Below are 25,507 nucleotides of genomic sequence, written 5' to 3'. Positions count from 1 at the left end.
TCACAGAGAGTTCCAGATGCCATGCCAGGCCCCACCCTGCCATCACACACACAGATCTCTTCTTAGATAATATATATTAAAAAATAAACCTCCAATTCAGGGTATAAAAACAGAGCGAAGGCACTTGGGGGTGGGGGTGGAGGGGTGGCCCCCACAGGCAATACTGAGATGGCCCGGGTCACCGTGGTGCCCTCCAGAATGGAGCCCTGAGTCCCCCAAGCAGAGGGCAGGAGGGAGAGATGGCCGAGGCTCATGCGGGGCCAGTAACCCCAGCTGGGCCCCTCCCAGGCGTGGCCCACAGCTCCCTCTCCTCAGGCCCTCGGGGTGTGAGATGCTGCGGCAGCTGTGTGGGTGGGGGTGGTCCCTCACGTCCTCTCCCCCATTCCTCTCCTTGCAAAAGGCCTGGGGGATGTAGAGAAGAGGGGAGACGGGGAGAGATGGAGACAGAGACAGGGAGAGACAGACACAGAGACAAGACAGGGAGAGCAGAGAGAGAAGGGGAGGTGGGGAGAGGCAGGCGGGCACAGAGACAGAAACAGATTATCAGAAACAGAGACACAGAGATGAGAAACACGAGGTGGAGTGGGGAGATTCAGAAAAGACAAAGAGGGAGATGGACAGAAGGGGCTGTAGGGATGCGAGCTCTGGAGGGGGACCCTCCTTTCAGGACAGCGTCCTGGCCCCCAGGTGCCCCACTCACCTTCCTGGGCGGGAACCTCAAGTGCAGCCAGGCTGGGGGACAGAGTTCCCCCCAAGCTGAGACAGGAGGGGTCGCAGGCGGCAAAATTCCTCCTCCAACTCCTGGTGGGGTGGGGGTCATGGATGAGGGGGGCCCCTTCCTTCCCCGGCCCACTCAGGGCACCCCTGGCCCGTCCCGCCCCACCTCCAGCTGCTTCATGGTCTCCTCCAAGCTGAGCAGGTTCTCCTGGATTTCCTGGGTCCGTGCTGAGCTCAGGGGGCCGCCCCCTGGGACCCCATCCCCATCTCGAGGAGGCCCCGCCCCATTGTCTTCCTCCGCCGGAAACAGAAGCTGCTTCAGGGACAGCACTGGCCAGGGGCAAGGGGGGGCGGAGTCAGGAGACCAGGGGGCTGGGCTGGGATCTGGGATGGGGGATTCTGAAGGGGATGTGTAGGGGCTGGAGGTGAAGGTGGGTGCCAGGCAAGGCTGAGCAGATGGGGTTCGGGGATCCAAAGAGAGGTGAAGAAGTGAGGCTGGGTTTAGGGTTGGGACAGGGCAGGAAGGTACTGAAGACAGAGATGTGTTCAGGAAGAGGCTAAATATAGAATCAAGCAAGGGATAGTGGCTGCAGAAAAGGGACGTGGGCACCCAGGACAGTGGTGCAGGCTGGGTGGGTTTGGAGCATTTGTTTTCTGGCAGCTGGGCGTAAGGAAATTTTTGACGTGCAGAGCCTTGTTCTAGTTGGAACAGAGGCACTGTTTGGGCTGGTGGCCACCCTGGAGGGGCAGGGCTGGGCTACCTTTCCGAAGGGCCGTGGCAGCGAGCTGGCCCTCGGGGCCTGGTCTGCAGAAGGGCAGGAGGTCACTGAGGATTCTCTCAGTCCGGGCTGGGTTGGGGAACAGGGAGGGAGCTCAGATCCTGCCGGGCCTCCTGTGGATGCCTCTCTTCACCCGGCAGCCCCAACCTGGCCCCTCACCCAGCATCCCTCTGGTCTCACCATCAGCTGGAGACGTCTCTCGGCCACCATTGCCGTTCTCAGAGCTGCTGAGGAGGGGTTCTCGGGTGCTGAGGGGAGGAAGTGCTGGGTGACCCCACACCCCTGGCCCTGGGGGGCCGCAGGGGCAGGGAGACAGAGAGCTGGAGGTGGGGAGGCAGGGAGGTCCGGAGACAGAGACAGAGGTCGAGGCCGGGAGACAGGGAGACAGAGAGGCCCAGACAATGGAAGACACAGAGGCCTGGAGACAGGAGACAGACGGGGCAGTGGTGGGGTCGGCACATGCGCACACACACACACATGCATGCACACGCTGTCACACACATGCACACATATGCATACACACACACCATACACGCACACATGCACACGCACACATGCATGCATACACACACTATATATGCATGCACAGTCACATACTTGCATACAGACACACATGTATGCACACACATGCATTCACACATGTGCATGCTCACACAGAGACGGTTCTGGAGTTGTGGAGGGAAGCCTGCCCCGCCTTCCGGCCCCACTCTCTGAACCTCCAGCTCTCTCCATGGCCCCCCTCACCTGCTCGGGCTGGGCCGGGGCTTAGGGCGAGAGGCAGGGGCAGGGACTTTCAGGGATCCGGCAGTCTCAGTGATGAGGGCACACCAGCTGGGGAGAAAGGCCAAATCCCTGGGCAGTCAGAGCCCCCAGACCCTATGCCGGGGCCTCCCCACAGCCCTCCTGTCCCTGGGAACCCAGAAACCTGGGCGTCCTCCACCCACACTCAGAACTCAGACCCCCCCTCACTTTTTCCGCTCCGACACAGTCTGTGCCACCAGCTCGTATATCTGGGCCTCCTGGTCCCAGGTAAAAAGGACGTAGAAGGCTTTGTGATCTGCAGGGAGAGGGGGAGATGGGGCTCAGAGCCCAGGTCCCCCCAGTGCCTGCCCCTCCCTGAGCACAAGCTGGAGAAGTCACCCACAGTGGTGGCGCTCTCAGGGCTCCCATGGCTCAACTCACCACTCACTGTCTGCTAATATCCAGGGCCCGATGTGTCCTCCTGAGCCCCACCTCTCACACCTCCTTATGGAATCGGGCATGTACCCTGGCTTACCTAACAAAACCCCTCCAGCCACTCCCACCCTCCAGCAGCTTCCAGTGTTTGTGGCCCTGGTGCAACTTCCCAGTAGTATGTTTACAAATCCCTCCTCACTGGACTCCTGGCCTTTCTTCTCATTGTTTACACAAGACACGCCTCTGTGCAAACACCTGCAGCAGTTCCTACCTCACTTATAAACCCGCTAGGCCTGGCCCCGCCCTGCCCACCTCCACCCACTTCTCAACCTCTTTGCTAGAATGCTGGCTCCCTGGCTCTCTAGAGGGTTCTGCTCCCCACTCCACAGGCAGCTCTGCCCAAAAGAGACACCCTCTGCCCTGGGCCATGCAGTGGCTGCACTCACCGGTGGCCACCTCGCGGGTCATGGCGGAGGTGAGCCGCAGCACGGGCCGCAGCATGGTCTTGCCATCGGGTGTGGGCGTCAGTGTCCGGCTATGGGACTTGAGCAGCAGCCGCTCGTCCTGGCGCTGGAGCAGCAGCAGCAGGTCGTCCAGCAGCAGCACATGCACCTCTACGGGGCGAGCAGTGCTCACACGGCGTGCCCCCATGCGACCCCCTCCCTGCCCTTGGCTCACTGCCCCAACACCCTGCACTAGGCAGCTGCTCTGGCACTCACCCACTGCCTTGTCCTTAGTCACCCGCCACGTCAGTGGGCCCTCGTGGACCAATTTTTTCTTGGTGATGTCCAGGTTCTGGGGCAGGAGGGGGTGATGGTTCGTGCAGGTTGGCAGGGGGTGATTGGGGTTGGTGGGGAGGGGAAGGGCAGGCCAGTGGCCGGGGATGACCACAGGCTGGGGATCATGGGATTGGCATGAGGTGGGGGACAGAGCTCTCGCTTCCTGGGTGTATTATGGGATGGGCAGGACAGGCTGGGGGCTGTATCACAGAATCCCCTGGGCCAAGGAGTAGGGGGGCGGGGGAGGCAGGAGGGTACGGTCACACCTTGAATTCGCTCAGCATAGGGTCGCTGCTCTGCCGAAGGTGGGACAAGTCCAGGCGCCGCTGATAGTCCTTGAGCCTCTGGGGCAGAGATGGGAGCATTATGGGGACAAGCTAAGTGCTGGGGCTGACCTGCAGTGACCCACATTGGTAAGATGAGAGCCAAGACCAACTTCTGATGCGGGCAAGCTGAGGGTTGGGCCTGACCTCCAATGACCCTGAGAGGGAGACGCTGAGGGCCAAGCCAACCCCTGGACACACAGTGACCCTTGAGGGAGACAAGCCAAGGGGTGGGGTGTGACTTCTGGACAGGCTGAGGTAGGGTCCACCCCCTGCTCTCACACCATCCACTGTCCCGGGTGTGGGGCCAGCCCAGGCTCACCAGCAGGTCCTCCATGTCACGCACGGCTTGGTTGACGTGGTGTAGAATTTCCCGGCAGCACTCGGCTGCCAGCTCCACTTTCTCCCGTTCTGTGGGCTCTTCTGCAGGCAAGGGAGAGAGCAGCTCTGGTGAACCCCTGCCCTGGAGGCTCCAGATTGGGCAGCCAAGGTTAGACAAAGGACAGCTGGCCGGGCATGGTGGCTCACGCCTGTAATCCAAGCACTTTGGGAGGCTGAGGCGGGAGGATAGCTTGAGACCAGGAGTTCAAAGCCAGCCTGGGCAACATGGCGAGACCCCGTCTCTAAAAAAAAAACTAAAAAAATTAGCTGGGCATGGTGGTGTGCCCTTGGGGTCCCAGCTACTTGGGGAGCTGAGGTGGGAGGATGGTAGATCCTGGGAGGTTGAGGCTGCAGTGAGCTGTGATGGTATCACTGATGAAAATGAGTGAGAAAAAAAATGTAAAAAACAAAGAGGAGAGCCGAGGCCCAGAGATCCAGGCCCGCGGTACCTGTGTTCTGCCCGATGCTCTGCAGGAGCAGGGGGTACTTGGTTAGCCGCTGCATCTCCGTGGGGATCATGTCCTTCAGCTGCAGGCGGCGGCACCGCGGGCGGCTCTCAGCTTCCTGCGGGAAACATGCTGGCGTTGCGATGGCCCAGGCTTTGGGCTCAACCCAGGGCGCAGGCACCTAGGAGTCTGGGTCTCCAGGCCCCTCCTCCCTGGGAAGCTGGAGTCCAGACCCCACCTCACCTGCACGAAGGCACAGAACCGAGGGTCCTTGCGTTGCTTGGCTTTGAGCTGCTCTAAGGCAAATGACTGGCGGCTGCAGAAGCGGGAGGAGATTTTCTGGAACCAGGAGCCCTCAGCACCATCAAACTACAGCGAGATTCAGGCCAGGCAGGTGTCTCAGTGGGGATGGGCAAGAACAGGGACTAAAGTACGACAGGCTGGAAGCCCAGACCCTGGGACTGGAGTAGGGTGGGCTCAGGACCCGCCCCGGGCCTGAATTCCACGTGTCTAGCTGGGAGGAGCGGGAGGGCTGGGCATCTCACCCGGGCCAGCAGCACGTCTCCGATCTCCTCGATGAGGTAGCCACTCTCCTGCCTCCGCTTCACCAGGGAATCGAGGAACAGGGCTGTGGGGACAGGAGGAAAGGGATGCTCCACCAGGGTCTGGAAGATGCTGTGCGGGGCCTGCTGTGGTGTGGTGGGGATAAGGCTGCAGGTGTGTCTGTGTCTGATCCTCGGGACCGGATGGCGTATCTGCCCCCACCCCATGTGAACCCTGGGGTTCCCGAGTAGGTTGAACCCAGGGCTAGAACAGAGCTGCCCGTGGGGCAGTGGGGTACACAGAGGGACCCTGGCTCTGCACTCACAATGCACCTCGATGAGCTCGTCCAGGCTGGGGAAGATGTTCTGCAGCTCCTCCAAGGGGAAGAACAGGCATTCTGCCATGGGCTGGAAGAAGAGGTCGTGCAGCACCCGCAGCATGCGCACGTGGGCCGCCTCTGTCACCAGCAGCTCTGCAGGGCCACCAAAGCAGGAAGCACGTTGGGGAGGGTGCAGACTAGGGGGCATGACCTCATGGGCAGGCTAGAGGAATGAGGCAGAGCAGGGAGGAAAGCTTCCTAGAAGTTGGTGGGAAAAAACTCTCTCTGGCTAGCCATGGTGGTTCACACTTGTAATCCCAGCACTTTGGGAGGCCAAGGCAAGAGGATTGCTTGAACCCAGGAGTCCAAGATCAGCCTGGGCAACATGGTGAAACCCTGTTTCTACCAAAAATTTAAAAAAGAAAAAAAATTAGCCCAGGCATGTTGGTGTGTGCCTGTAGTCCCAGCTACTTGGGAGGCTCAAGTGGGAGGATCCCTTGAGCCCAGGAGGTTGAGGCTGCAGTGAACTATGATGGCATTACTGCACCCCAGCTCAAGCAACAGAGCGAGACCTTGTCTCAAAACAAAATGGCTGGGCACAGTGGCTCATGCCTACAATCCCAGCATTTTGGGAGGCCGAGGCAGGTGGATCACAAGGTCAGGAGTTCGAGACCAGCCTGGCCAACATGGTGAAACCCCATCTCTACTAAAAAAATACAAAAATTAGCCAGGTGTGGGGGCGGGCTCTTGTAGTCCCAGCTACTCGGGAGGCTGAGGCAGGAGAATCTCTTGAACCCGGGAGACAGAGGTTGCAGTGAGCTGAGATCACACCACTGCACTCCAGCCTGGTGACAGAACGAGACTCCGTCTCAAAAAAACAAAACAAAACAAACAAATAAAAAAAAACCCTCTCCGGGTGGAGTCATTTGCCCTCTTAAATAGCCACTGAGGGGCCGGGTGCAGTGGCTCATGCCTGTAATCCCAGCAATTTGGGAGGCTGAGGCGGGCAGATCACGAGATCAAGAGATCAAGACCATCCTGGCCAACATGGTGAAACCCCATCTCTACTAAAAATACAAAAATTAGCCAGGAGTGGTGGGCAGGCACCTGTAGTTCCAGCTACTCGGGAGGCTGAGGCAGGACAATCGCTTGAACCTGGGAGGTGGAGGTTGCAGTGAGCCGAGATCGCGCTACTGCACTCTAGCCTAGGTGACTGAGCGAGATCGTCTCAAAAAAAAAAAAAAAAAAAAAACCAGTGAGGATTCCTCAACCCACTGCCTTTCCCTTTTCGCTGTGGCAGCTGGCCAGAGTGACCAATGGTCCTCATTTGCCTGCCTGGGCTTTCAGTGATAAAACTGTGAATATCCTGAGCAAATGGGGACAAGCTAGTCATCCCACCTGCCAGCAAGCTTGCAGCTGTGTTTAGTGTCTAACCATCAAGCCACATTATACAGTGGTTGACAGCCTCAGATCCAGGGACCCCCACATCCCCGGAGGGCATATGTATGAGTTTCAGGGGCCCTAGAAGTCCCCTGAGACTAAAAGCACGATTTTGTACATTATGCATATTCTTTCTGGGGAAAGAAATTGCTATCCTGTCCAACGTGATAGTCACCAGCCATGTACAACTCTTTACATTTTCGTTAATTGCAATGAAATTTTAAGTCAGTGCTCAGTTGTATTTAGTGCTTTTTTTTTTTGAGACACAGTCTTGCTCTGTCACCTAGATTGGAGTGTGGTGGAGTGATCTGGGTTCATTGCAACCTCCACCTCCTGCTTCCTGGGTTCAAGCAATTCTCCTGGCTTACTCTCTCGAGTATCTGGGATTACAGGCATGCGCCACTATGCTCGGCTAATTTTTGTATGTTTAGTAGAGATGGGGTTTCACCATGTTGGCCAGGCTAGTCTCGAACTCCTGACCTCAAGTGATCTGCCCACCTCGGCTTCCCAAAGTGCTGGGATCACAGGCATGAGCCACTGTGCCCGGCCTAGTGCATTTCAAGTGCTCACCAGCCATAGGTGGCCGATGGTCCCCATGGTGAGCAGTGCAAATAAAACACATTTCCATCCTCCAGAAAGTCCTAATGGGTAGCACATGGCTCATGTTTTTTTTTTTTTTTTTTTTTATCATGTCCTTAGAAGGATCTGTGACCCAAAAAGTACTCAACTATTCCCCTAAAATTTTTGAATAAGTATCTTTTTCACTATGAAGTAATCTGTAAATAAGCTTTCAGTCAAGTCCCAAACCTTTCTCTTGGGGTAGGCACAGTGGCTCACGCCTGTAATCCCAGCACTTTGGGAGGCTGAGGCGGGCATTCAAGACCAGCCTGACCAACATGGAGAAACCCCGTCTCTACTAAAAATACAAAATTAGCCGGGCATGGTGGCACATGCCTGTAATCCCAGCTACTCAGGAGGCTGAGGCAGGAGAATCACTTGAACCTGGGAGGCGTAGGTTGTGGTGAGCCGAGATCGTGCCATTGCACTCCAGCCTGGGCAACAAGAGCAAAACTCTGTCTTAAAAAAAAAAAAAAAAAAAAAAGCTTTCTCTTTTTGCCACCAGCCTCCCTAGCCACCACACAATTAGCACAGGAAAAAAGGAAAAAGACAAAAATGATACACTCATTATCTCTCCATGCAGAAGCAAGCACTGCTAATATACTGATCATTCTCCCAAACTTTCCCCTGTGGGGATCTTTTCTCCCCTAAGCAATTAAGATCAAACTAGTAACAACAATCTCATTAAAATGCTCTTCCTTGACTGGGCCTGGTGGCTCACACTTGTAATCCCAAGACTTTGGGAGGCTGAGGTAGGAGGATCACTTGAGCCCAAGGGTTCGAGACCAGCCTGGCCAACATGGCGAAACCCCATCTCTACAAAGAATACAAAAATTAGCCAGGCATGGTGGTACATGCCTGTTCAGCTACTTGGGAGGCTGAGGTGGGAGGATCAGTTGAGCCTGGGAGGGTAAGGCTGCAGTGAGCCGTGATTGTGCCACTGCACTCCAGCCTGAGAGACCGACTGAGACTCTGCCTCAAATAAAAATTAAAAAAAATAAATAAAATAAAATGCTCTTCCTCTGTGCCCAGCACTATGCTAAACATTCCACACAAATCATCTCATCTTCATGAAAATATCTGAGGTAGGAACTATTAATGCCCACATTTCACAAGCAAGGAAATAAAAGCTTGCACCAGAAATGCAGTGTTCTCAACATCAGCACTGTATTGCACTACTAGAAATTTTCGGAAACGTCCCTTCCACAGTGGCATTCACATTCCATCAAAATGCTCTGTGTTGAAACAATCTGAACTTGGAACAAGAGGGAATTTGAAGCTGCCTTCAAGTTCTCCCGATGGTAAATGACACCAAGATGAACATCTCTCTGCGCCTGTCTTTGCCTTTGCCAGAGCTGGACTGTGTCCTTGGCCACAGTGGGGTGATGGGGGCAGTACTCACCGCTGATGACCTCCTGCCGCTTCACCTGGCTCTTGGGCAGGCTGTGCAGGGTGTCTGGGGGGACGAGTTCCCGCCAGCCGGGAGGCTCTTCTGGTTCAAGCTCCAGTCCCGACCGCCCCGGCTCCCCCTCATCTCCAGGCTCGGGGCTGTGGACAGAGGCCTTGTTAGGGCCCCAGCTTGGGCCATCCCGAGAAGCAGCCTTCAACCTCTTAGAGCGTTCAACCCCGGTCAGTGGCCTTGGCATTCGATGCCCGCAGGGTGGCCCGTGCAGCAGACCAGGTCTCTAGATCGGACCACACTAGAGTTCCCAGATCTCTAGAAGCATTCTACCCCCTCCTCCTCCGAGGTCTGTGACCACAGTTGGCCTCAATGACCTCGGTCTCCAACGCCCATTCCTCTGTGACTCTGACAACAATCCCTCCCTGATTCTCCAGGCTGCCTTAGTGGATGGGGGAAGGGAGAGGGTTGACATACGTGGCTCGTCGGGCAGGGCCAAGCACTGCCGTGGCGGAACTGGGGTCCATGTCCACGTCGCTCCGGGAGCGGCCCCCACCCCGGCCCTTAGCCCCGAGGCTGCCCCGGGAAGGCCGGCGGCGGTCACTCACCCGCAGGCTCTCTGAGCGCCCCAGACGCCCTGATAGCCTGGACCCCGAGGCCAAGGACAGAGTCAGGCAGATGCCGGGGACAGAGACAAGGAGAGACCAAGACAAGAACAGAGACGAAGAGAAACCAGGACAGGGACAGAGACGGGGAGAGACCAGGGCAGGGACAGAGGTGGGGAGAGGCCAGGGCAGGGACAGAGATTGGGGAGAGACGAGGACAGGGACAGAGACGGGAGAGACCAGGACAGGGACAGAGACGGGGAGAGACCAGGACAGGGACAGAGATGGGAGAGACCAGGACAGGGACAGAGACAGGAGAGACCAGGACAGGGACAGAGACGGGGAGAGACCAGGACAGGGACAGAGACGGGGAGAGACCAGGACAGGGACAGAGACAGGGAGAGACCAGGACCGGGGCAAGGGTGACCAGGACAGGGATCAAACATGCAACAGAAGAGAGGAGAGAGTCAGAGGAGTGGTGGGATTTTAGGGGCACTGGGGTAGTGGGGGGTCTTGGGGGAGGGGGATACTGAAATTTGATGGGGGAAGGGATGGGGAACCCAGGATGGAGCATAGGACTGACCCCCTCCCTTCCCTGAGGCAGGGGGATGGCAACAGAGGGGGTGTTATGGGGTGGGGAGGATTTCCATACTTAGCTCTTCAACTGGGAGGGTGATGTCCCCACCCACCCCTCACAGGGAGTGAAGGGGAGGGAGTGGCCATGGGGAGAGGGGAGGGGCTGGGAGAAATGGGGGAGGGGCTAGCCCTTCCCCCGCCCAGGGCCCAGGCACCCACCTCTTCCACCTTCTGGGGAGAGAGGGGCAGAGGGTCAGAGGTGGGCCCAGATGGAACCTGACCCACCTCCCCGCACCCACCAAAGGGTCCCCAAAGCAGCGGCACAAGGACGGGCAGGAGGCAGAGCCTGCCCCCCAGCTGTAAGGGGGACAGGGCCCCCAGGGCACAGAGCAGAGGGGTGGGGGGTTGAGGGACGGGCACCAGGAGGCAGGAGCGAGGCGGGGGGTGGGGGGCAGGGGGCAGGGGAGCTTGAAAGAGAAGGGGAGGAAGGGCTGAAAAAATGAAAAGTGGCAGGGAGATCAGAGGGGGATGGAAGGTGGGGAAAGAAAACCCAGGTGAGAGAGGAGTGGGGAGGTAAGAGAGGAGGGGGAAGGTGAGAGAGGAGGGGGGAGGTGAGAGAGAAAGAGGGAGGTGAGAGAGGAGAGGGGAGGTGAGAGAGGAGGGGGGAGGTGAGAGAGGAGTGGGGAGGTAAGAGAGGAGGGGGAAGGTGAGAGAGGAGGGGGGAGGTGAGAGAGAAAGAGGGAGGTGAGAGAGAAAGAGGGAGGTGAGAGAGGAGAGGGGAGGTGAGAGAGAGGAGGGGGGAGGTGAGAGAGGAGGGGGGAGGTGAGAGAGGAGGGGGGAGGTGAGAGAGGAGGGGGGAGGTGAGAGAGGATGGGGGAAGTGAGAGAGGAGAGGGGAGGTGAGAGAGGAGGGGGAAATAAAGGAGATGGAAGGAGTGGTGGAGAGGAAGGGAGGAGGAGAAGGATTAGTGAAAAAAGGAAGGAGAGGAAGGAGCAGAGGAAAAAGGAAGGATAAAAGGAAAGGGGGGCAATGAGGAAGCAGGAGGGAGATGAGAAAAGGAAAGAAGAAGAAGGGAGAGGAATGGCGAGACCCAGAGAGCAGCAGAGGAGCAGGGGGAGCAAGAGCCTGGGACAGGCAGGCACAGATGGCAGTGGCGACCCTGCACCCACCCACCAGCGCCCAGTAAGCCACACCTCCCGCCCCTGCACCCCAGCCTGGGCACCTCTCGGTTTCGGCCCCCTCATCGGTACTCTCTGGGGGCGCCAAGGACTCCAGGCTCATTGGGCCCTGTGGGGATGAGTCCCCCAGCTCCAGGGGGGCGTCAGCACCTGTGGGGTGGAGGGAGCAGGGCTGGCTGGAAGGCCTCTGCGGCCACGAGACCCACACTCTGGGGGCCTGGAAATGCGGGGGCTAAAGCTACCCAGTGCCCGGCAGACACCACACGGCTGCTCTGTACTTCAGCACGGGACGGACAGATGTTAAGACCTCTCAGAACATGGCCACTAGGGGCAGGAGCATGAAGATGCAACAGAAGTGGGTGCCCCTGTGTGTCCTGGGTGGATGGGGACCCCAGGCCTAGCAAATAGGTCACAAACATCTCTCCCACCCAACCAGACTGCAGCCCCCTGAGGTCGGGAGGGCCCTGGATTCCGTGCTGCCTCCACGTCCATTCATCCTCCCCACCCTCTCATACTCCTTTAGAGAAAAGCAAACGGAGGCTAAGAAAGGGGAGTCATATCCAAGATACTAAATAAACACAAGCAGTCAGCAGAGCTGGTGTGTGAGCCCTGGCCTGGCCATGCAGAGATCCAAGGGCCTGAGGCCACAGCGGTGTAAGGACGGTGAGGGATGAAGCTCATGGGGCTGGTGGGCTCCCCACCTAGGGGGCCAGCAATGCAGCTCAGAGGGTGGACTGGTCATGTACTCAGGGAAGGTTCTGGAAAAGGAAGGGTTGATGGAAAATGTAGTCCAAGGGGGTGGGAGACGCAGCACCAGCAGAGAGGTCAGAGCCTGGGAGGAAAGCTGTGGAAAGGGCAAACTGAGGGAAGGGGAAAGTTATGAATGACAGTGGTGACCAGGAGCAGGGAGGAGCGGATGCTGAGAGCAAAGGGGAGGTGTTGCTGGGGAATGGCTTCTATCTGAGGGTGCCAAGGGGGCAGGCAGCACCCCCACCCTGGATCGCCGGGCCTCACGGAGCCCTGGCCCAGGAAACTCTCACCTGGTTCCCGGTCTGGGCTGTCCAGGGACAGAGGGTGCAGACAGACTCCAGGGGTGTCCTGCCCAGGAGCCCCGATATTCCGGTCCCGAGAGGGCATCCCCACGCCTCCCTTCCGGTCTGTAGAACCTGGCTTCTCGGCTGGGGAGACAGTGAGGGAGAAAGAGGGAGATAAGAGAACAGTAAATCCACAACCGCCAGGGGATGCAAGAGGCTGTGCTCAGGCCCTTCCCCACCATGACAAGGAGCCCCTTCCTCCCTCAGACCCAGGAGCCCTCAGACCCAGGAGCCCTCATCCCCTCCTCCCTCAGACACAGGAGTCCAGGCCCCCAGCCCCTCCTCCCTCAGACCCAGAGGTCCAGGCCCCAGGCCTTCCTCCTTCAGACCCAGGAGCCCTCAGACCCAGGAGCCCTCATCCCCTCCTCCCTCAGACACAGGAGTCCAGGCCCCCAGCCCCTCCTCCCTCAGACCCAGAGGTCCAGGCCCCAGGCCTTCCTCCTTCAGACCCAGGAACTCCCCCAGCCCCTCCTCCCTCAGACCCAGGGGTCCAGGCCCAGCCCCTCCTCCCTCAGACCCAGGGGTCTAGGCCCAGCCCTTCCTCCTCAGACCTAAGAGTCCGAGTCTGAGCCGCTCCTCCCTCAGACCCAGGGGTCCAGGCCCAATCCCTCCTACCTCGGACCCAGGGGTCCAGGCCCCAGGCCTCCCTCCCTCAGACCCAGGAGCTCCCCCAGCCCCTCCTCCCTCAGACCCAAGGATCCAGGCCCAGTCCCTCCTCCCTCAGACCCAGGGGTCCAGGCCCAGCCCTTCCTCCCTCAGACCCAGGAGCTCCCCCAGCCCCTCCTCCCTCAGACCCAGGGGTCCAGGCCCCAGCCCCTCCTCCCTCAGACCCAGGGGTCCAGGCCCAGCCCCTCCTCCCTCAGACCCAGGGGTCTAGGCCCAGCCCTTCCTCCTCAGACCTAAGAGTCCGAGTCTGAGCCGCTCCTCCCTCAGACCCAGGGGTCCAGGCCCAATCCCTCCTACCTCGGACCCAGGGGTCCAGGCCCCAGGCCTCCCTCCCTCAGACCCAGGAGCTCCCCCAGCCCCTCCTCCCTCAGACCCAGGGGTCCAGGCCCAGTCCCTCCTCCCTCAGACCCAGGGATCCAGGCCCAGCCCTTCCTCCCTCAGACCCAGGAGCTCCCCCAGCCCCTCCTCCCTCAGACCCAGGCATCCAGGCCCCCATCCCCTCCTCCCTCAGACCCAGGCGTCCAGGTCCCAGCCTCTCCCACACAGGCCCCCAGTATGGATGCTATGGTTGCAGGTCCATTACCATCAACCTCTGCTTTGAGGTGTCGAAAATCTGGAACTGAAATGAGAGAGAATGAGACAGTGAGTGGGAGCAGCTGGGGAAGACAGGGGAGGGCAGAGTCCAGAGCCGCCTTACCCTGGGGCTCTCCCCGGTTCCAGCGGGCGGCATCCAGGATGCTGCTCAGCCCCTTCTTGGTCTTGGCAGGCTCGTCCGACCGCCGGTTCCCCATCACCTGTGAGAGGGCGGGGAGGAAGACCAGGCTGAGCATCTCTGAGACAACAACAAAGCAGAATTTGACACTAGGTGTCCAGAGTCATGAGGCTCCCAGGGCGTCTCTGGAGAGGAAAGGGTCAGGACGGGGCACTGAGGGAAGCACCTTTTTCCGGAAGAAGTTCCTCCCCGACTTCTTGTCTCCACTCTTGGTCCGCACCCCAAGGTGGCGCATGTACAGGCCAATGGCGTTGACCACGGCAGCACTGTAGGGAAGGGACAGTGAGGGCTCAACACACACAAAGACACACACACACTCTCTCTCTCTCTCCCTAGAGGCAGAGGCCTGGCCCCACACACACACACGCACACACACACACATACACTCTCTCTCTCTCTCCCCCTAGAGGCAGAGGCCCGGCCTTCCCATCCTGACCCCACAACTACTTCCTGTGAGACTCTGAGGAGAGATGAGAGGCTTCAAAAGGACAGGGGCAAGGGCTGTTACCCAATGCCCAGGACCCAAGTGTCCAGGCCCCAGGCTCCTCTTCCCTCAGACCCAGGAGTCCAGGCCCCCAGCCTCCTCCTCCCTCAGACCCAGGCGTCCAGGCCCCCAGCCCCTTCCTCCCTCAGACCCAGGCGTCCAGGCCCCCAGCCCCCTCCTCCCTCAGACCCAGGCGTCCAGGCCCCCAGCCCCCTCCTCCCTCAGACCCAGGCGTCCAGGCCCCCCAGCCCCCTCCTCCCTCAGACCCAGGCGTCCAGGCCCCCAGCCCCCTCCTCCCTCAGACACAGGCGTCCAGGCCCCCAGCCCCCTCCTCCTTCAGACCCAGGCGTCCAGGCCCCCCAGCCTCCTCCTCCCTCAGACCCAGGAATCCAGGCCCCCAGCCCCCTCCTCCCTCAAACCCAGGAGGCCGCATGCCTCTCCCTGCCACCCTCCCTGCCCCCCTCACCTCTTTTCTTCGTCGGTAGAGATGGTATGTCTGTAGGAGGAAGAGAGATGTTTGTGACATATTTGCTAGGCCTGGGGACCCCATCCACCCAGGATACATCTCAGGGTTGCTGTCCCGGGATAGGCAGGGGGAAGAGAGACAGAGAGGGGACACTGTAGAAGGGATTGGGAAGGACTGTCACAAGAGGGACGGAGGTCTCTCATCCAGGAGGATGGGATCCAAGTGCCAGATCATGGACAAGACCCAGAAATGACAAGGGAACACCAAAGCTGGAAAGGGAAGACTCAGATTCAAGGTGAGTTAAAACGCCAGGGTAGAGGAAGACCCCCAGTGCCAAGAAATGAACTCTGACCCTGAAGAGGGAACCTGCAAACGGGATGGAACATGCCAGAGGTAGCACGGGTGCCCTGGTGCTGGGGAGGGGCGACACTCCCACCAGGGCTGGCCTACTCACTGCATCTCCTCCAGGTGCATGAGCAGCCGCTCAGCCACGTGCCGCTCCCGGGCCTCGTAGCTGGCTCGGTCCCGCCCAACCCAAGCCTCCAGCTGGGCCAGCTCCTGCTCCCAGGGCGTCATGCCCATGAGCCGCTTGGAGCGGAAGTCCTCCAGCTGCCGGCCCACGGCTGCCTGCTGGCTTTGCACCACCTCCTGCACGAACCGCCGCTGGACATCCTCGGAGATGAGGTCAGCCCTAGTGCGGTCTGCAGGGACACACATGGGGGCTAGGGTCCAGCTCCCTGGTGGCTTGGACCACGGTCCCCACCCACCCTTGGACTCCAACAGCCACACGTCCTGAGGCCGCTGCCAAGAAGGAATGAATGAATCTCGGCTGTCTGAGCAGAGCATGGGAGTGCGGCCTCCCTCCCCTTGGCCTCCTGGGAGGTGTGGTCCCTGCTAGACACCTCTCCCTCATCCCATCCTTCTCCTTACCAAGTTCAAAGGCGACGTTGGGAGGGACCGGCACCCGGAGAACCTGCTCAAGAGAGAGAATGGGGTGAAGAGGAGGACTTGGTGTGCTGAGATGCAGGCCGGGAGGACTGCCAGGAACCCTGGTCTAAGCGAGGGTGCTGGGGAAGGCCTGGGTCAGCAGCTGCCCTCAGGGCAGAGGTTGGGGACCGCATGGTGACTCTGCAGGCCCAAACAGGGATTGCAGGGTTGGGGCAGCTTGAAGGTCTCTCACCGCTGTCTTCTCCAGGAAGCTGTGGTAGAAGTCCAGGAAGGCCTTCTTGGCCTCCTTGGGGCCCAGTGAGCCCAGCATGTCGGCATGCAGACAGCAAAGCTGGGGGAGACACACAGCATGACTCTCCGCTCCCTCACCCTGCCTCAAACCACACTCTCCCTTTGAAAAGGGCCTTCCCCACCTCCTGGCCATCCTATGACTGTGGGACTCAACGGCCACCTCCTCTGGGAAGCACTCCCTGACCTCCACCCCTAAAGCCAGGCCCTGGGTTCCCCTGCAGGCTCCCTGGGGCTGCCATGAGCATTTTCTAATTTTCCATCCTGTGCTATGGTCCTTTGTGGTTCTTCATCATGGTCTCCTCCCGGCAATAATGACAACAACTACTACTACTGTCTATACTGACGGCTTAGTGTATGCCAGACGCTGCTGTACACCCTCTACATGCATTAACGTGTTCAATCATAGGGACCGTCATTATCCCCATTTTACAGATGAGAAAACGGAGCTCAAGAAGTTTAGTCAAGCTTAGTCGCACAGCTAGGCCAGGCACAGTGGCTCACACCTGTAATCCCAGCACTTTGGGAGGCCAAGGCAGGTGGATCACATGAGGTCAGGAATTTGTGACCGGCCTGGCCAACATGGCGAAACCCTGTCTCTACTAAAAATAAAAAAATTAGCCGGGTGTGGTGGTGGGCACCTGTGATCCCAGCTACTCGGGAGGCTGAGGCAGGGAGAACTGCTTGAACACAGGAGATGGAGGTTGCAGTGAGTGGAGATTGTGCCACTGCACTCCAGCCTGGGTGACACAGAGCGAGACTGTTTCATAAATAAATAAATAAATAAAACCCAAAATCACACAGCTACTAAGTGGCAAAGTTAGGATTCGAATCCAGGCAGCCTGTCTCCACTACACTCCACTGCCTGGAAAGACTGTGAGCAGCTTAAGGGTTTGTGTGTGTTGAGGGGTGTTGTAGGTTGATCCATCTGTGTCCCAGATGGTGCCTTGTGCATACTGAGGGCTTGGAAAGAACAGGTGGACAAGTGGGGCTCACTCTGTCATTCGTCAAGCATTTCCTGAGTGCCCGCCCCTGTGCTGGGTGACAGTGGGGACTCCAACCTGTCCTGGCTCCTGGGGGCTCTCATCTGGGAAATGAACTCACTCCAATGGGAGTGGGACTTTTTCTCCTTTTTCTTTTTTGAGATGGAGTCTCGCTCTGTCACCCAGGCTGGAGTGCAGTGGCGTGATCTCGGCTCACTGCAACCTCCCCCTGGGTTCAAGCGATTCTCCTGCCTCAGCCTCTGGAGTAGCTTGGATTACAGGTGCCTACCACCATGCCTGGCTAATTTTTTTTTTTTTCCGCCTAGGCTGGAGTGCAATGGTGCAATCTCGGCTCATTGCAACCACCACCTCCCAAGTTCAAGTGAGTCTCCTGCCTCAGCCTCCCGAGTAGCTGGAATTACAGGTGTGTACCACTGTGCCTGGCTAATTTTTGTATTTTAGTAGAGATGGGATTTCACCATGTTGGCCGGGCTGGTCTTGAACTCCTGACGTCGGGTGATCCACCTGCCTCAGCCTCCCAAAGTGCTGGGATTATATGCGTGAGTCACTGCGCCTGGCCAATTTTCATATTTTTAGTAGAGACGGGGTTTTACCATGTTGGCCACGCTGGTCTCCAACTCCTGATCTCACCCATCTCAGCCTCCAAAGATACCCACCTCAGCCTCCAAAGTTCTGGGGTTATAGGTGTGAGCCACCATGCCCAGCCCCACTTTTTTTTTTTTTTTTTCAAGACAGGGTTTCACTCTTGTCGCCCAGGCTGGAGTGCAGTGGTGCAATCACTGCAGCCTCAACCTCCCAGGCTCAAGCTATCCTCCTGCCTCAGCCTCCCAAAGTGTTGGGACTATGGTCATGAACCACCAGGCCCGGTCCTCCTTCTCCACTTTAAACAGTTTTAACACATCTATATCCACTCTTCACACCCCCCAAATATAGCAAAATTCTAAGACAGGCCAACAGGAAGCTGCCCAGGGGACCACAGCTATCTCTGATCGGCTCCCCACAAGATGATGAGGTGAGGGAGCTATGCGAGAATAAACCTCAAAATGCCCAGAGGCCGCCGGGGTCACCTCAGGCAAGTCCCTGACCCTCTCTAGGCCTCAGTTTCCACATCTGTAAAAGAACATGGTAGTCAGCATGATCCCTGGGCTGATGTCCACAATCTGGTGTTCTAGAAACCCCAAGGCTTAAATAGGGGACCCCCTTGCTCAGAGGGCCAGAGTCTCCATGCATGTGGTTGTGGGGGGAACCACTCTTCTGGAAAGAGAATGTAGACGGGGGAAAGACTGCAATTTCCTAATTTTCTGCATATCTGATGGTTTGGCGTCCGGATGACCAGCCTCTGGTCTTGCAGCTGACATGTTCTTCTTTCTGCATGCCTCGGGCACTTCTCCCCACTCTATCGGTTTCCTGGTTTTCTGGAGGGGTCCACTATGCATGTCCACATGGTGCAGTGCCCTGGCTGTCCCCAGGCTGTCCTCCTATCCTGTGCTGGGCTGGACGGGGTCTTCTTGGGATGAGACCCTTGTCTACAGATCCCCTGCCAGCCAGCACTGTGGCCTCTCCCTTTCTAAATCACCTGCTGGGTTTTCTAGACTCTGCGGGTGTTTCTGGATGGCACGGTTGTCCATCCACATCTCCCAGGTATCTTCTGCCTCATCCGGAGGCTTCTGGATCCACAATTGTGTGGTCTGCCTTGTGAGCTGTGTGTGGTGGTTTTCTTGTTTCCAGATCAGGGCCTGCTGTGCTCCCTAGACCTGGGATGGCTAACAGCTTCTTTTTCCCAACCATCAACCGTGAATGACTGCGTGCTGGCATCTGCCAAAAAGGCTTTGGAGAGAAGGATTTGGTCCCCTAGAGTCCACGGAAGGGCGCTGCCACAGGCTGATGGGGGCGCTGCCACAGGCACAGAGTGGGATGGGATGTGATTTCTGCCAAGCTGCTGGACTCTCTGTGGCTCCGCGGGGTCCTGCCATGTGTACCCTGCCCGCTGCACACTGAGATCTACCCTGGGCACTTGTAAGCCTGTTGAGGTCACGTGGCATGCTTTCTGGCTCTTGTCTAAAGCATTCTCTTTTTCTAGATCTGGCTCTCTGTGTTCTAGATCTGCTTTTCCAGACCCTCCAGGCACTAGCTCGCTGGTTTAATTCACTAAAAGCTGTGCCTGTCCCAGCCCCACCCCTCCCTGTGCCCACCCAGCCCTGCCCTCACCAGGGGTCCTGGCTCAAACTGCAGGGCCACGTGCTGCAGGAGGGCCATGAGGTGGGCTGGGCGCCGCTTCACCTGCTCCAGGCTCTGGAACTGGCTGTTTTGCTCTTCCGAGTTCTGGGGGTGCAGGAAGGGGTGAGTACAATGGGGAGAAGAGGAGGGGCCTTAGGGTTGACCCTACCCACTCCTGGCACTTCACAAGGGATCCAAGCCAGGGTTAGCTCCTGGGAAGTGGGGAGTGGTGACAGTGTCCAAAAAATGATGGTGACAGCAAGGGCAGGTGGTCAGGGAGAGTGGATGAGACTTAATATTATAATGGTGGATGATGAGGACAGAAATTAGGAGAGAAGAAATTGGGGTCCATGCTGGGGGAGGAGAGAGCAACGATAAGAAATGGGGTTAAGAGTAAGAAGGGTGGGCGTCTATGCTGCTGTGTGGGGTCGGCAAGGTGAGGAAGGAGGTACCAGGGAGATGAGAGGATGAGACAGACCGTGGGAAGAGGCCAAGAAGACAGCATCTGCGGGTGGGAGGGGACCTGGGGCGGGACACTGAGCCTGGGACAGAGCTTTTCCACCCTATCTCCCACTCACTGTCTCCAGCTCGTTCTCAAAATCCTCATCCTCAGCCCCGATGATGCTGACGGGAACCAGGCCAGGCCGGGAGGGGCCTGGGGAGGCCTGTGGAAAGGGAGGGCAGCTTCAGTCCACAGGACTCCCCACCCACAGCCCCAGAGTCCCCTCACCCCTTGCTCTGTCCACTCACCGCCCCTCGGGCGAAGTCTTCCATCTCCCTGGGCTCTGCAGGGCTGGGGGAAGAGGAGGGGCTGTGGTTAGGAGGGTGGGAGGAGGCGGCCCAGGGTGGTTACTCACAGATTCCTGGCCCAGGTGTGAAGGTGAGTAAACAGCCTCCCCCATCCCAGCCTCCGCAGCTCAATGGGGCCTCTGTGTGGCCACAAAGAGCCCTTCAGAGACCCGCCAGGGGGCGGGAGCCCAGGGACGGGAGCCTTGCGGGGGCAGGCGTTGGAGGCTCAGGAGCCTGGGTCCATGGGAAGGCTGAGTCTGACAGCCTGCAATCTGGGGTCCCTAATGCCCTAATGGAAGAGGGGGCTGGGGGCCTGGACTCCCAGGTTGGAGGGACCAGGGGCCTGGGGGCTAATTCCTGAGGGCACAGCCCAGAGGCAAGCGGGGATGGGAGGGTTAGAGGAGAGGCGGGAGAGAAGTGGGGTGCAGGGGTCTCCTCTGGTCTGTGACAGGCCTGGGACAGGATGTTGCCTTGGAACCCACCAGCCCCACTTCCTGTGACAGGAAGTCACAATGGCAAACCCCCAACCCCCAACTCTCCACATAAGAAAACAAAACTCAGAACCCTCCTCCCTCAGGGACTGGGAGTCCCCAAACCCAGAAGTTCTTCTTTCCCCCAGGGACCTCATCTCTTCCCAGGCTTCCAGTCCCAGAAACCAAGTGATGGGGCCTCAGACAGCCCATCTCCAAGGTGCGTCTGTCCCCTCCACCCTACGTGCGCCTTGGTCTGTCCGCAGCCAGCTCTCCTTGGCTGTCTGTCCCTTGAATCTGTCTCATGTCTTGGTCTCTTTTCACCCTGTTTCCTGATTTTTCTGTTTCCCTTCCTCCAGACCTGTCTCATTTTCCCCACCATCCCTGCCTCTCCTCCCTCCATCTCTCCCTCTCAGCGGTGACACCCCCTTCCTGCTTCTGTAGCTCCGTCTGTCCTGTCCCTGTCTCTGTGCCTCTGTCCTCCCACATCTGGTTTCTGCAGCCACCATCCTCACACCTCTCTGAGTCACGGTCTCATGTGCTGTCTCTCATCTCTCTCCATCCCTTTTTCTCCCCCATCTCTTGCTGTCTTTCCCATCTTTGTCTCTCCTTGAGTCTCCACTTCTCTCTGAGTCTTTCCACCGACATCTTCTGTGTCCTTAATTAGTCTGACTAATGCCACGGAGCCCGTGTCAGGCGGGAAGGAGCTGTGGAAAGAGGGGTGGGGTGGACTGGTGGCGGGGCTCCCCACAGCCCAAAGCTATTTATAACCCAAGCCAGCAGAGACCCGCCCTTCTCCTGCTTTATGGGCCTCCTCCCTAGCTCCCCAGTAAATGGTAACCAGGATTTTGATGATTAAACAATGATGCTTTCTGGAGTGTCCAAATGCCACCCTGTGGGTCCACCTGGGGAAGGCATCATTTTTATTATTTCCCACAAAGTGTATTGTCCAATATCTAAGCTTGGGCAATTCAAGATTCAAGTACTGTTAAACATTCACTTTAATAAATTTGCAAACTGGCCAGGCGAGGTGGTTCATGCCTGTAACCCCAGCACTTTGGGAGGCCAAGGTGGGAAGATCGCTTGAGCTCAGGAGTTTGAGACCAGCCTGGGGAACACGGTGAGACCCTGTCTCACTATGAAACATGACCACGGACGTGGAGGGTGCATGCTCATCCCACTCAGAGGTAGAAACGCTCAACTGAGGCAGGGAGATTTTAAAAAGGCAAAGGAGGGGATACTCATTATCTTTGCAAGTGTTTGGTGCCAGGTCTGGAACTGTGCACTTGCCAAGTTCTTATCTCCTTATTCCTTATCACAATAATAATGAAATGACAGCTGACACAGAAGAGACACTTAGTATGTGCCAGGCATGGCATCGCTGGTTGACAGGTAATAACTCATTTAATCCTCTCGGTGACTCCAAGAGATCATTATTATTCTCATCTCCATTTAACAAAGAAGGAAACTGAGGCACAGCTCATAAGAGGCAGAACCAGGACTCAGACCTGGGCAGTCGGGCTACAGAGTTTACGCATTTAAAATAAACTGCATTTGGTGGACGCAGTGGCTCACACCTGTAATCCCAGCACTTTGGGAGACCAAGGCAGGTGGATCACTTGAGCTCAGGAGTTCGAGACCAGCCTGGCTAACATGGTGAAACCCCCATCTCTACAAAAGATAGCCAGGTGTGTGGTTCATGCCTGTAGTCACAGCTACTTGGGAGGCTAAGATGAGAGGATCGCTTGAGCCCAGGAGGCAGAGGTTGCAGTGAGCCAAAATTGTGCCACTGCCCTCCAGCCTGGGCGACAGTGATGTCTTAAAATAAAATAGGCTAGGCACAGTGGCTCTCGCCCGTAATCCCAGCACTTTGGGAGACCAAGGCGGGCGGATCACGAAGTCAAGAGATCGACACCATCCTGGCCAACATAGTGAAACCCTGTCTCTACTAAAAATACCAAAATTAGCTGGGCGTGGTGGCACGAGCCTGTAGTCCCAGCTACTCGGGAGGCTGAGGCAGGAGAATCGCTTGAATCCGGGAGGCGGAGGTTGCAGTGAGCTGAGATCGCGCCACTGCACTCCAGCCTGGTAACAGAAATGAGACTTTGTCTCAAAAATAAATAAATAAATAAAACAAAATAAAACAGAGAGCATTGCTTCAGAGCATGGGGAGCCCCCACCCTACCCTTCAGAAACTAAAATCTGAACCAAAGCTCTGAGACACATCATGTCTTCTTACGGATGCCTGGAAAAGTCACGGGTATGTGGTCACTATGGCCTAGGCAGGAGTGCAAGTTGGATACGGCTGCTCCACAGAGGCTTGGGGGTTGGAGATGATGGAGGCGAGGAGTGTCGCCTGTTTAGGAGGAGGGGTTTGGGGGAGTCCCACAAAGGCTGGAGAATTATAGGTGAAGCTGTCAGAGAATAGATGGATCTATAGGCAACTGACAAGGCCTGGGGGGTCCAGCAGAGGGAGCACTGCGTCCATGGGGCGCTGGGGGGTTAGGGCTGGTTTAGAAGGTCCATGGGTTGGGGGGCCACATGGGTGTTGAGTTCTATGGAGGTCTCAGGGTCTATAAGGTGTTGAGCAGGTGACTCAGGGTCTCCAAGAACTTCTGGGAGCCTTAAAGAACCTAAAAGAGTCGTTGGAATGTGTAACTCCCCAGATTCTATTTGACACACAGTGGGTCTAAAGGATCCAGGGATCATACAGGATCATGATTCTATAGGGACAGCTGCCAGTCTGCGGAACCTCTGGAGACTTAAAAGGGGCTCAGAATTCCATAGGGGTGCGTGGTGGGTCCCGAGACCCATGGTCTATAGAGCCCCGGATTCTAGGGGATGCCACTGGTCTATGAGGACCCCACGTCTATAAGAAGCCAGTTCTCCATGGGGGGCTGGCAGGAACCTGGAGGGTCTGTAAGACTTTATACGGAATGCGGCGGGTCTACACGAGACCCAAATCTTACATGGACGTGGCGGGTCTTACGCGGGCCCTAAATCCTACGGGGGACGTGGCAGTGTGCACGGCCAGGGATGCCGGGGAGGACGTGCAGAGTCAGGGTCTGACACCCGCTGGGGACCGCGTCCCTCACCTGCTCCAGGTGGAAAGAGAAGCCATCGCCGCCACCGGAACCGAAGCCTCCGCGCGCCGGCTCCGCACTCTCCCCACCCCTGCCGCCGCGTCGCTCTAACCGCCCTGAGTCCACCTTTGCGCCCACCTCCACTCCTCCTGCCAGCCGCTCTAGCCCGGCTCCTGCCGGGCTCCGGCCCCGACGACTCTACTCCTCCCGCCGGCCGCTCTAGCGCTGCACTGCGCCACGCAGGCCAGATAGGGCCGCTCTGGCCTGTCTTGGAGGGCAAGCGTTTCCGTATCTCGACTGCCCCCGTCACTCCCCGGGCCCCGCCCCGCGCCCGGAGGTGCAGATGGGTCCAACTCCTCCCGAGTTCGATCCGAGATCTCCTAGTCACCCCAGCGCTGAGCACTCGGACGGCGGACTGGGGCTCCCCGTCCTATTAGTCTCCCCACTTAGGGGACCCGCTGAATTTCCAACCCTCGTACATCAATCCCCTCCGTCTCCCACCCCCACCCCCTTCCTTTGGAACCGGAAAAGCAATAGTCTTGAGTTCCAGCACAACTTTCCCTCTGACATGCAGTGTAATCTGCAAAAAGTAATGACTTCTCTGTAGACCTCAGTCTTCCCCTCCGTACAATGGGAGAAGGCCTCCAGTTCTCTCCCTACACCTGTCTCCCACGGTATAATTAATGACCTAGAAAAGAGCTTTCCGAAAACTCTTTCAAATGCACTCTGCAACTTTCAGCTTCACAGCGGCCCTCGTCGTTGTTGTTATTGTTGTTTTCCTTTTTTAGGTGGCCCTAAAGCATGCGGGGGTTGGAGGATGGCGCTTTGAGGAAAGCACGTGCGAGTTCAAATCCCAACTCCACACTGTCTCACGATGTGCGTTCCCTGGGACGAGTTGGTTTGGCTCCCCGGGCCTCGGTTTCCCCACCCGTACAATGGGAGTGATCGTCCGTTCTCCACTGAGCAGGTGGGAGGCCTTGGCCCCGGCCTCGCACCGTTCGTCCCCACCTATGGGGCACTCGTCAAGTGTGAGTTCTCCCCTCTTTGCTCCCTTTGACAGATGGGAAAACTGAGGCCCGAGGAGGGGCGGCCGCTGGTTCCGTGGGGTCCGAAGGGGGCCCCTCCGCTGCCGGCAGCGCCCCAGCCCCTCCCTCCTCCTCCCCACTTCCCCCAACAGCCGAGGGGAGGAGGCCGGGCGGGGCCGGGGACCGAGTACCTGGTGTCCGCGCGGAGGTGACCGGCGGGGCGCCCGAGGTCGGGCTCGGCGATCCCGGGCCCTGGGTCCCGGCTCCCGCTTCCTGGCTCTGGCGGGGCAGGAAGTCGGGGCGTTTTTCCGGAGGCCCCCGCCCCGCCGCCCCTCCCCGCTTCCTGCCCGCGCCCCGCGCCCGCCCGGCACCTCCGCTTCCTTCCCCTTCTCGCCGCTTGCCCGCCCCTCCTTTCCCCGCTGCGCCCGGGTCCCTGCGGGCACCGGCCCCGCCCCGGCCGCGCCCGAGCTCTCCCCGGCTTTGTCCATCGGTCCGTCCGCCGGGCGCGGGCTCCGCGGGACTCGCATCTCCCGGCTGGGGTCACCTCCCCGGAGGTGCTGGGGGGCAAGCCCTGCTCCCCGTGCGCCCTAGACCGAGCCACGACCTCCCCGGCTTTCCGCGTCTGTGGTTCTCTTGGTCTTGCGCCCTTCCTTCGCCTCTGTGGGTGTGCTCCCGCCTGCGTCTGCGTCCCCTTCTCTGTCCCTCTGTCTTTCTCTACTGGGGTCTTTCCCTCCTTGGCCTCCACCTCTCCTCTCTGTCCCTCCATCACTTTCTCCCCGAAAGCCCTTCTCTACCCTCTCCAGCTCTCTCTGTATCTTTCTGCATCTCCGTCTCAGTCTCTGTCATTTCCCCAGCTGTTGCTGTGCCTGGGCCTGCCTCTTCGTGCCCATTTTCGGTTGCCCCTTCTCCCTTCTGTCTCTTC

At 58.2% G+C, this 25,507-nt stretch overlaps 2 protein-coding genes across 19 annotated transcripts in view; both read right to left on the bottom strand.

The window, feature by feature from the left end:
• The window catches only part of LOC100976543 (CEA cell adhesion molecule 6), a 910,921-nt gene that overhangs the window by 763,160 nt on the left and 122,254 nt on the right, over window positions 1-25,507 (bottom strand). The window lies entirely within an intron of this gene.
• Window positions 58-24,929, bottom strand: ARHGEF1 (Rho guanine nucleotide exchange factor 1). Of its 18 annotated transcripts, none has more exons than XM_063600314.1 (30): window positions 24,777-24,900; window positions 19,969-20,011; window positions 19,797-19,883; window positions 19,210-19,323; window positions 15,942-16,040; window positions 15,692-15,734; window positions 15,216-15,462; window positions 14,762-14,791; window positions 13,978-14,077; window positions 13,737-13,833; window positions 13,623-13,658; window positions 12,320-12,457; window positions 11,324-11,429; window positions 9,398-9,565; window positions 8,924-9,069; window positions 5,470-5,616; window positions 5,147-5,229; window positions 4,845-4,970; window positions 4,605-4,719; window positions 4,097-4,197; window positions 3,718-3,795; window positions 3,392-3,467; window positions 3,119-3,286; window positions 2,466-2,553; window positions 2,241-2,327; window positions 1,677-1,744; window positions 1,479-1,565; window positions 884-1,047; window positions 701-801; window positions 261-402 (listed from the first exon to the last, which is right to left on the bottom strand). In XM_063600314.1, exons 2-29 carry the CDS (start codon window positions 19,990-19,992, stop codon window positions 718-720), a joined length of 2,907 nt encoding a protein of 968 aa, XP_063456384.1. In that variant the 5' UTR covers window positions 19,993-20,011; window positions 24,777-24,900; the 3' UTR covers window positions 261-402; window positions 701-717. The 18 variants fall into 18 exon arrangements, with proteins under 18 accessions (XP_063456385.1, XP_054959667.2, XP_034801961.2 ...); XM_055103690.3 differs by having other exon boundaries at window positions 23,573-24,882; XM_063600315.1 differs by having other exon boundaries at window positions 58-801.

Source organism: Pan paniscus, chromosome 20, assembly GCF_029289425.2.
Source record: "Pan paniscus chromosome 20, NHGRI_mPanPan1-v2.0_pri, whole genome shotgun sequence".
NCBI classification, from domain to species: domain Eukaryota; kingdom Metazoa; phylum Chordata; class Mammalia; order Primates; family Hominidae; genus Pan; species Pan paniscus.
Note: the sequence above shows the minus strand (reverse complement) of the source record. Positions and strands in the feature narration are given on the sequence as shown.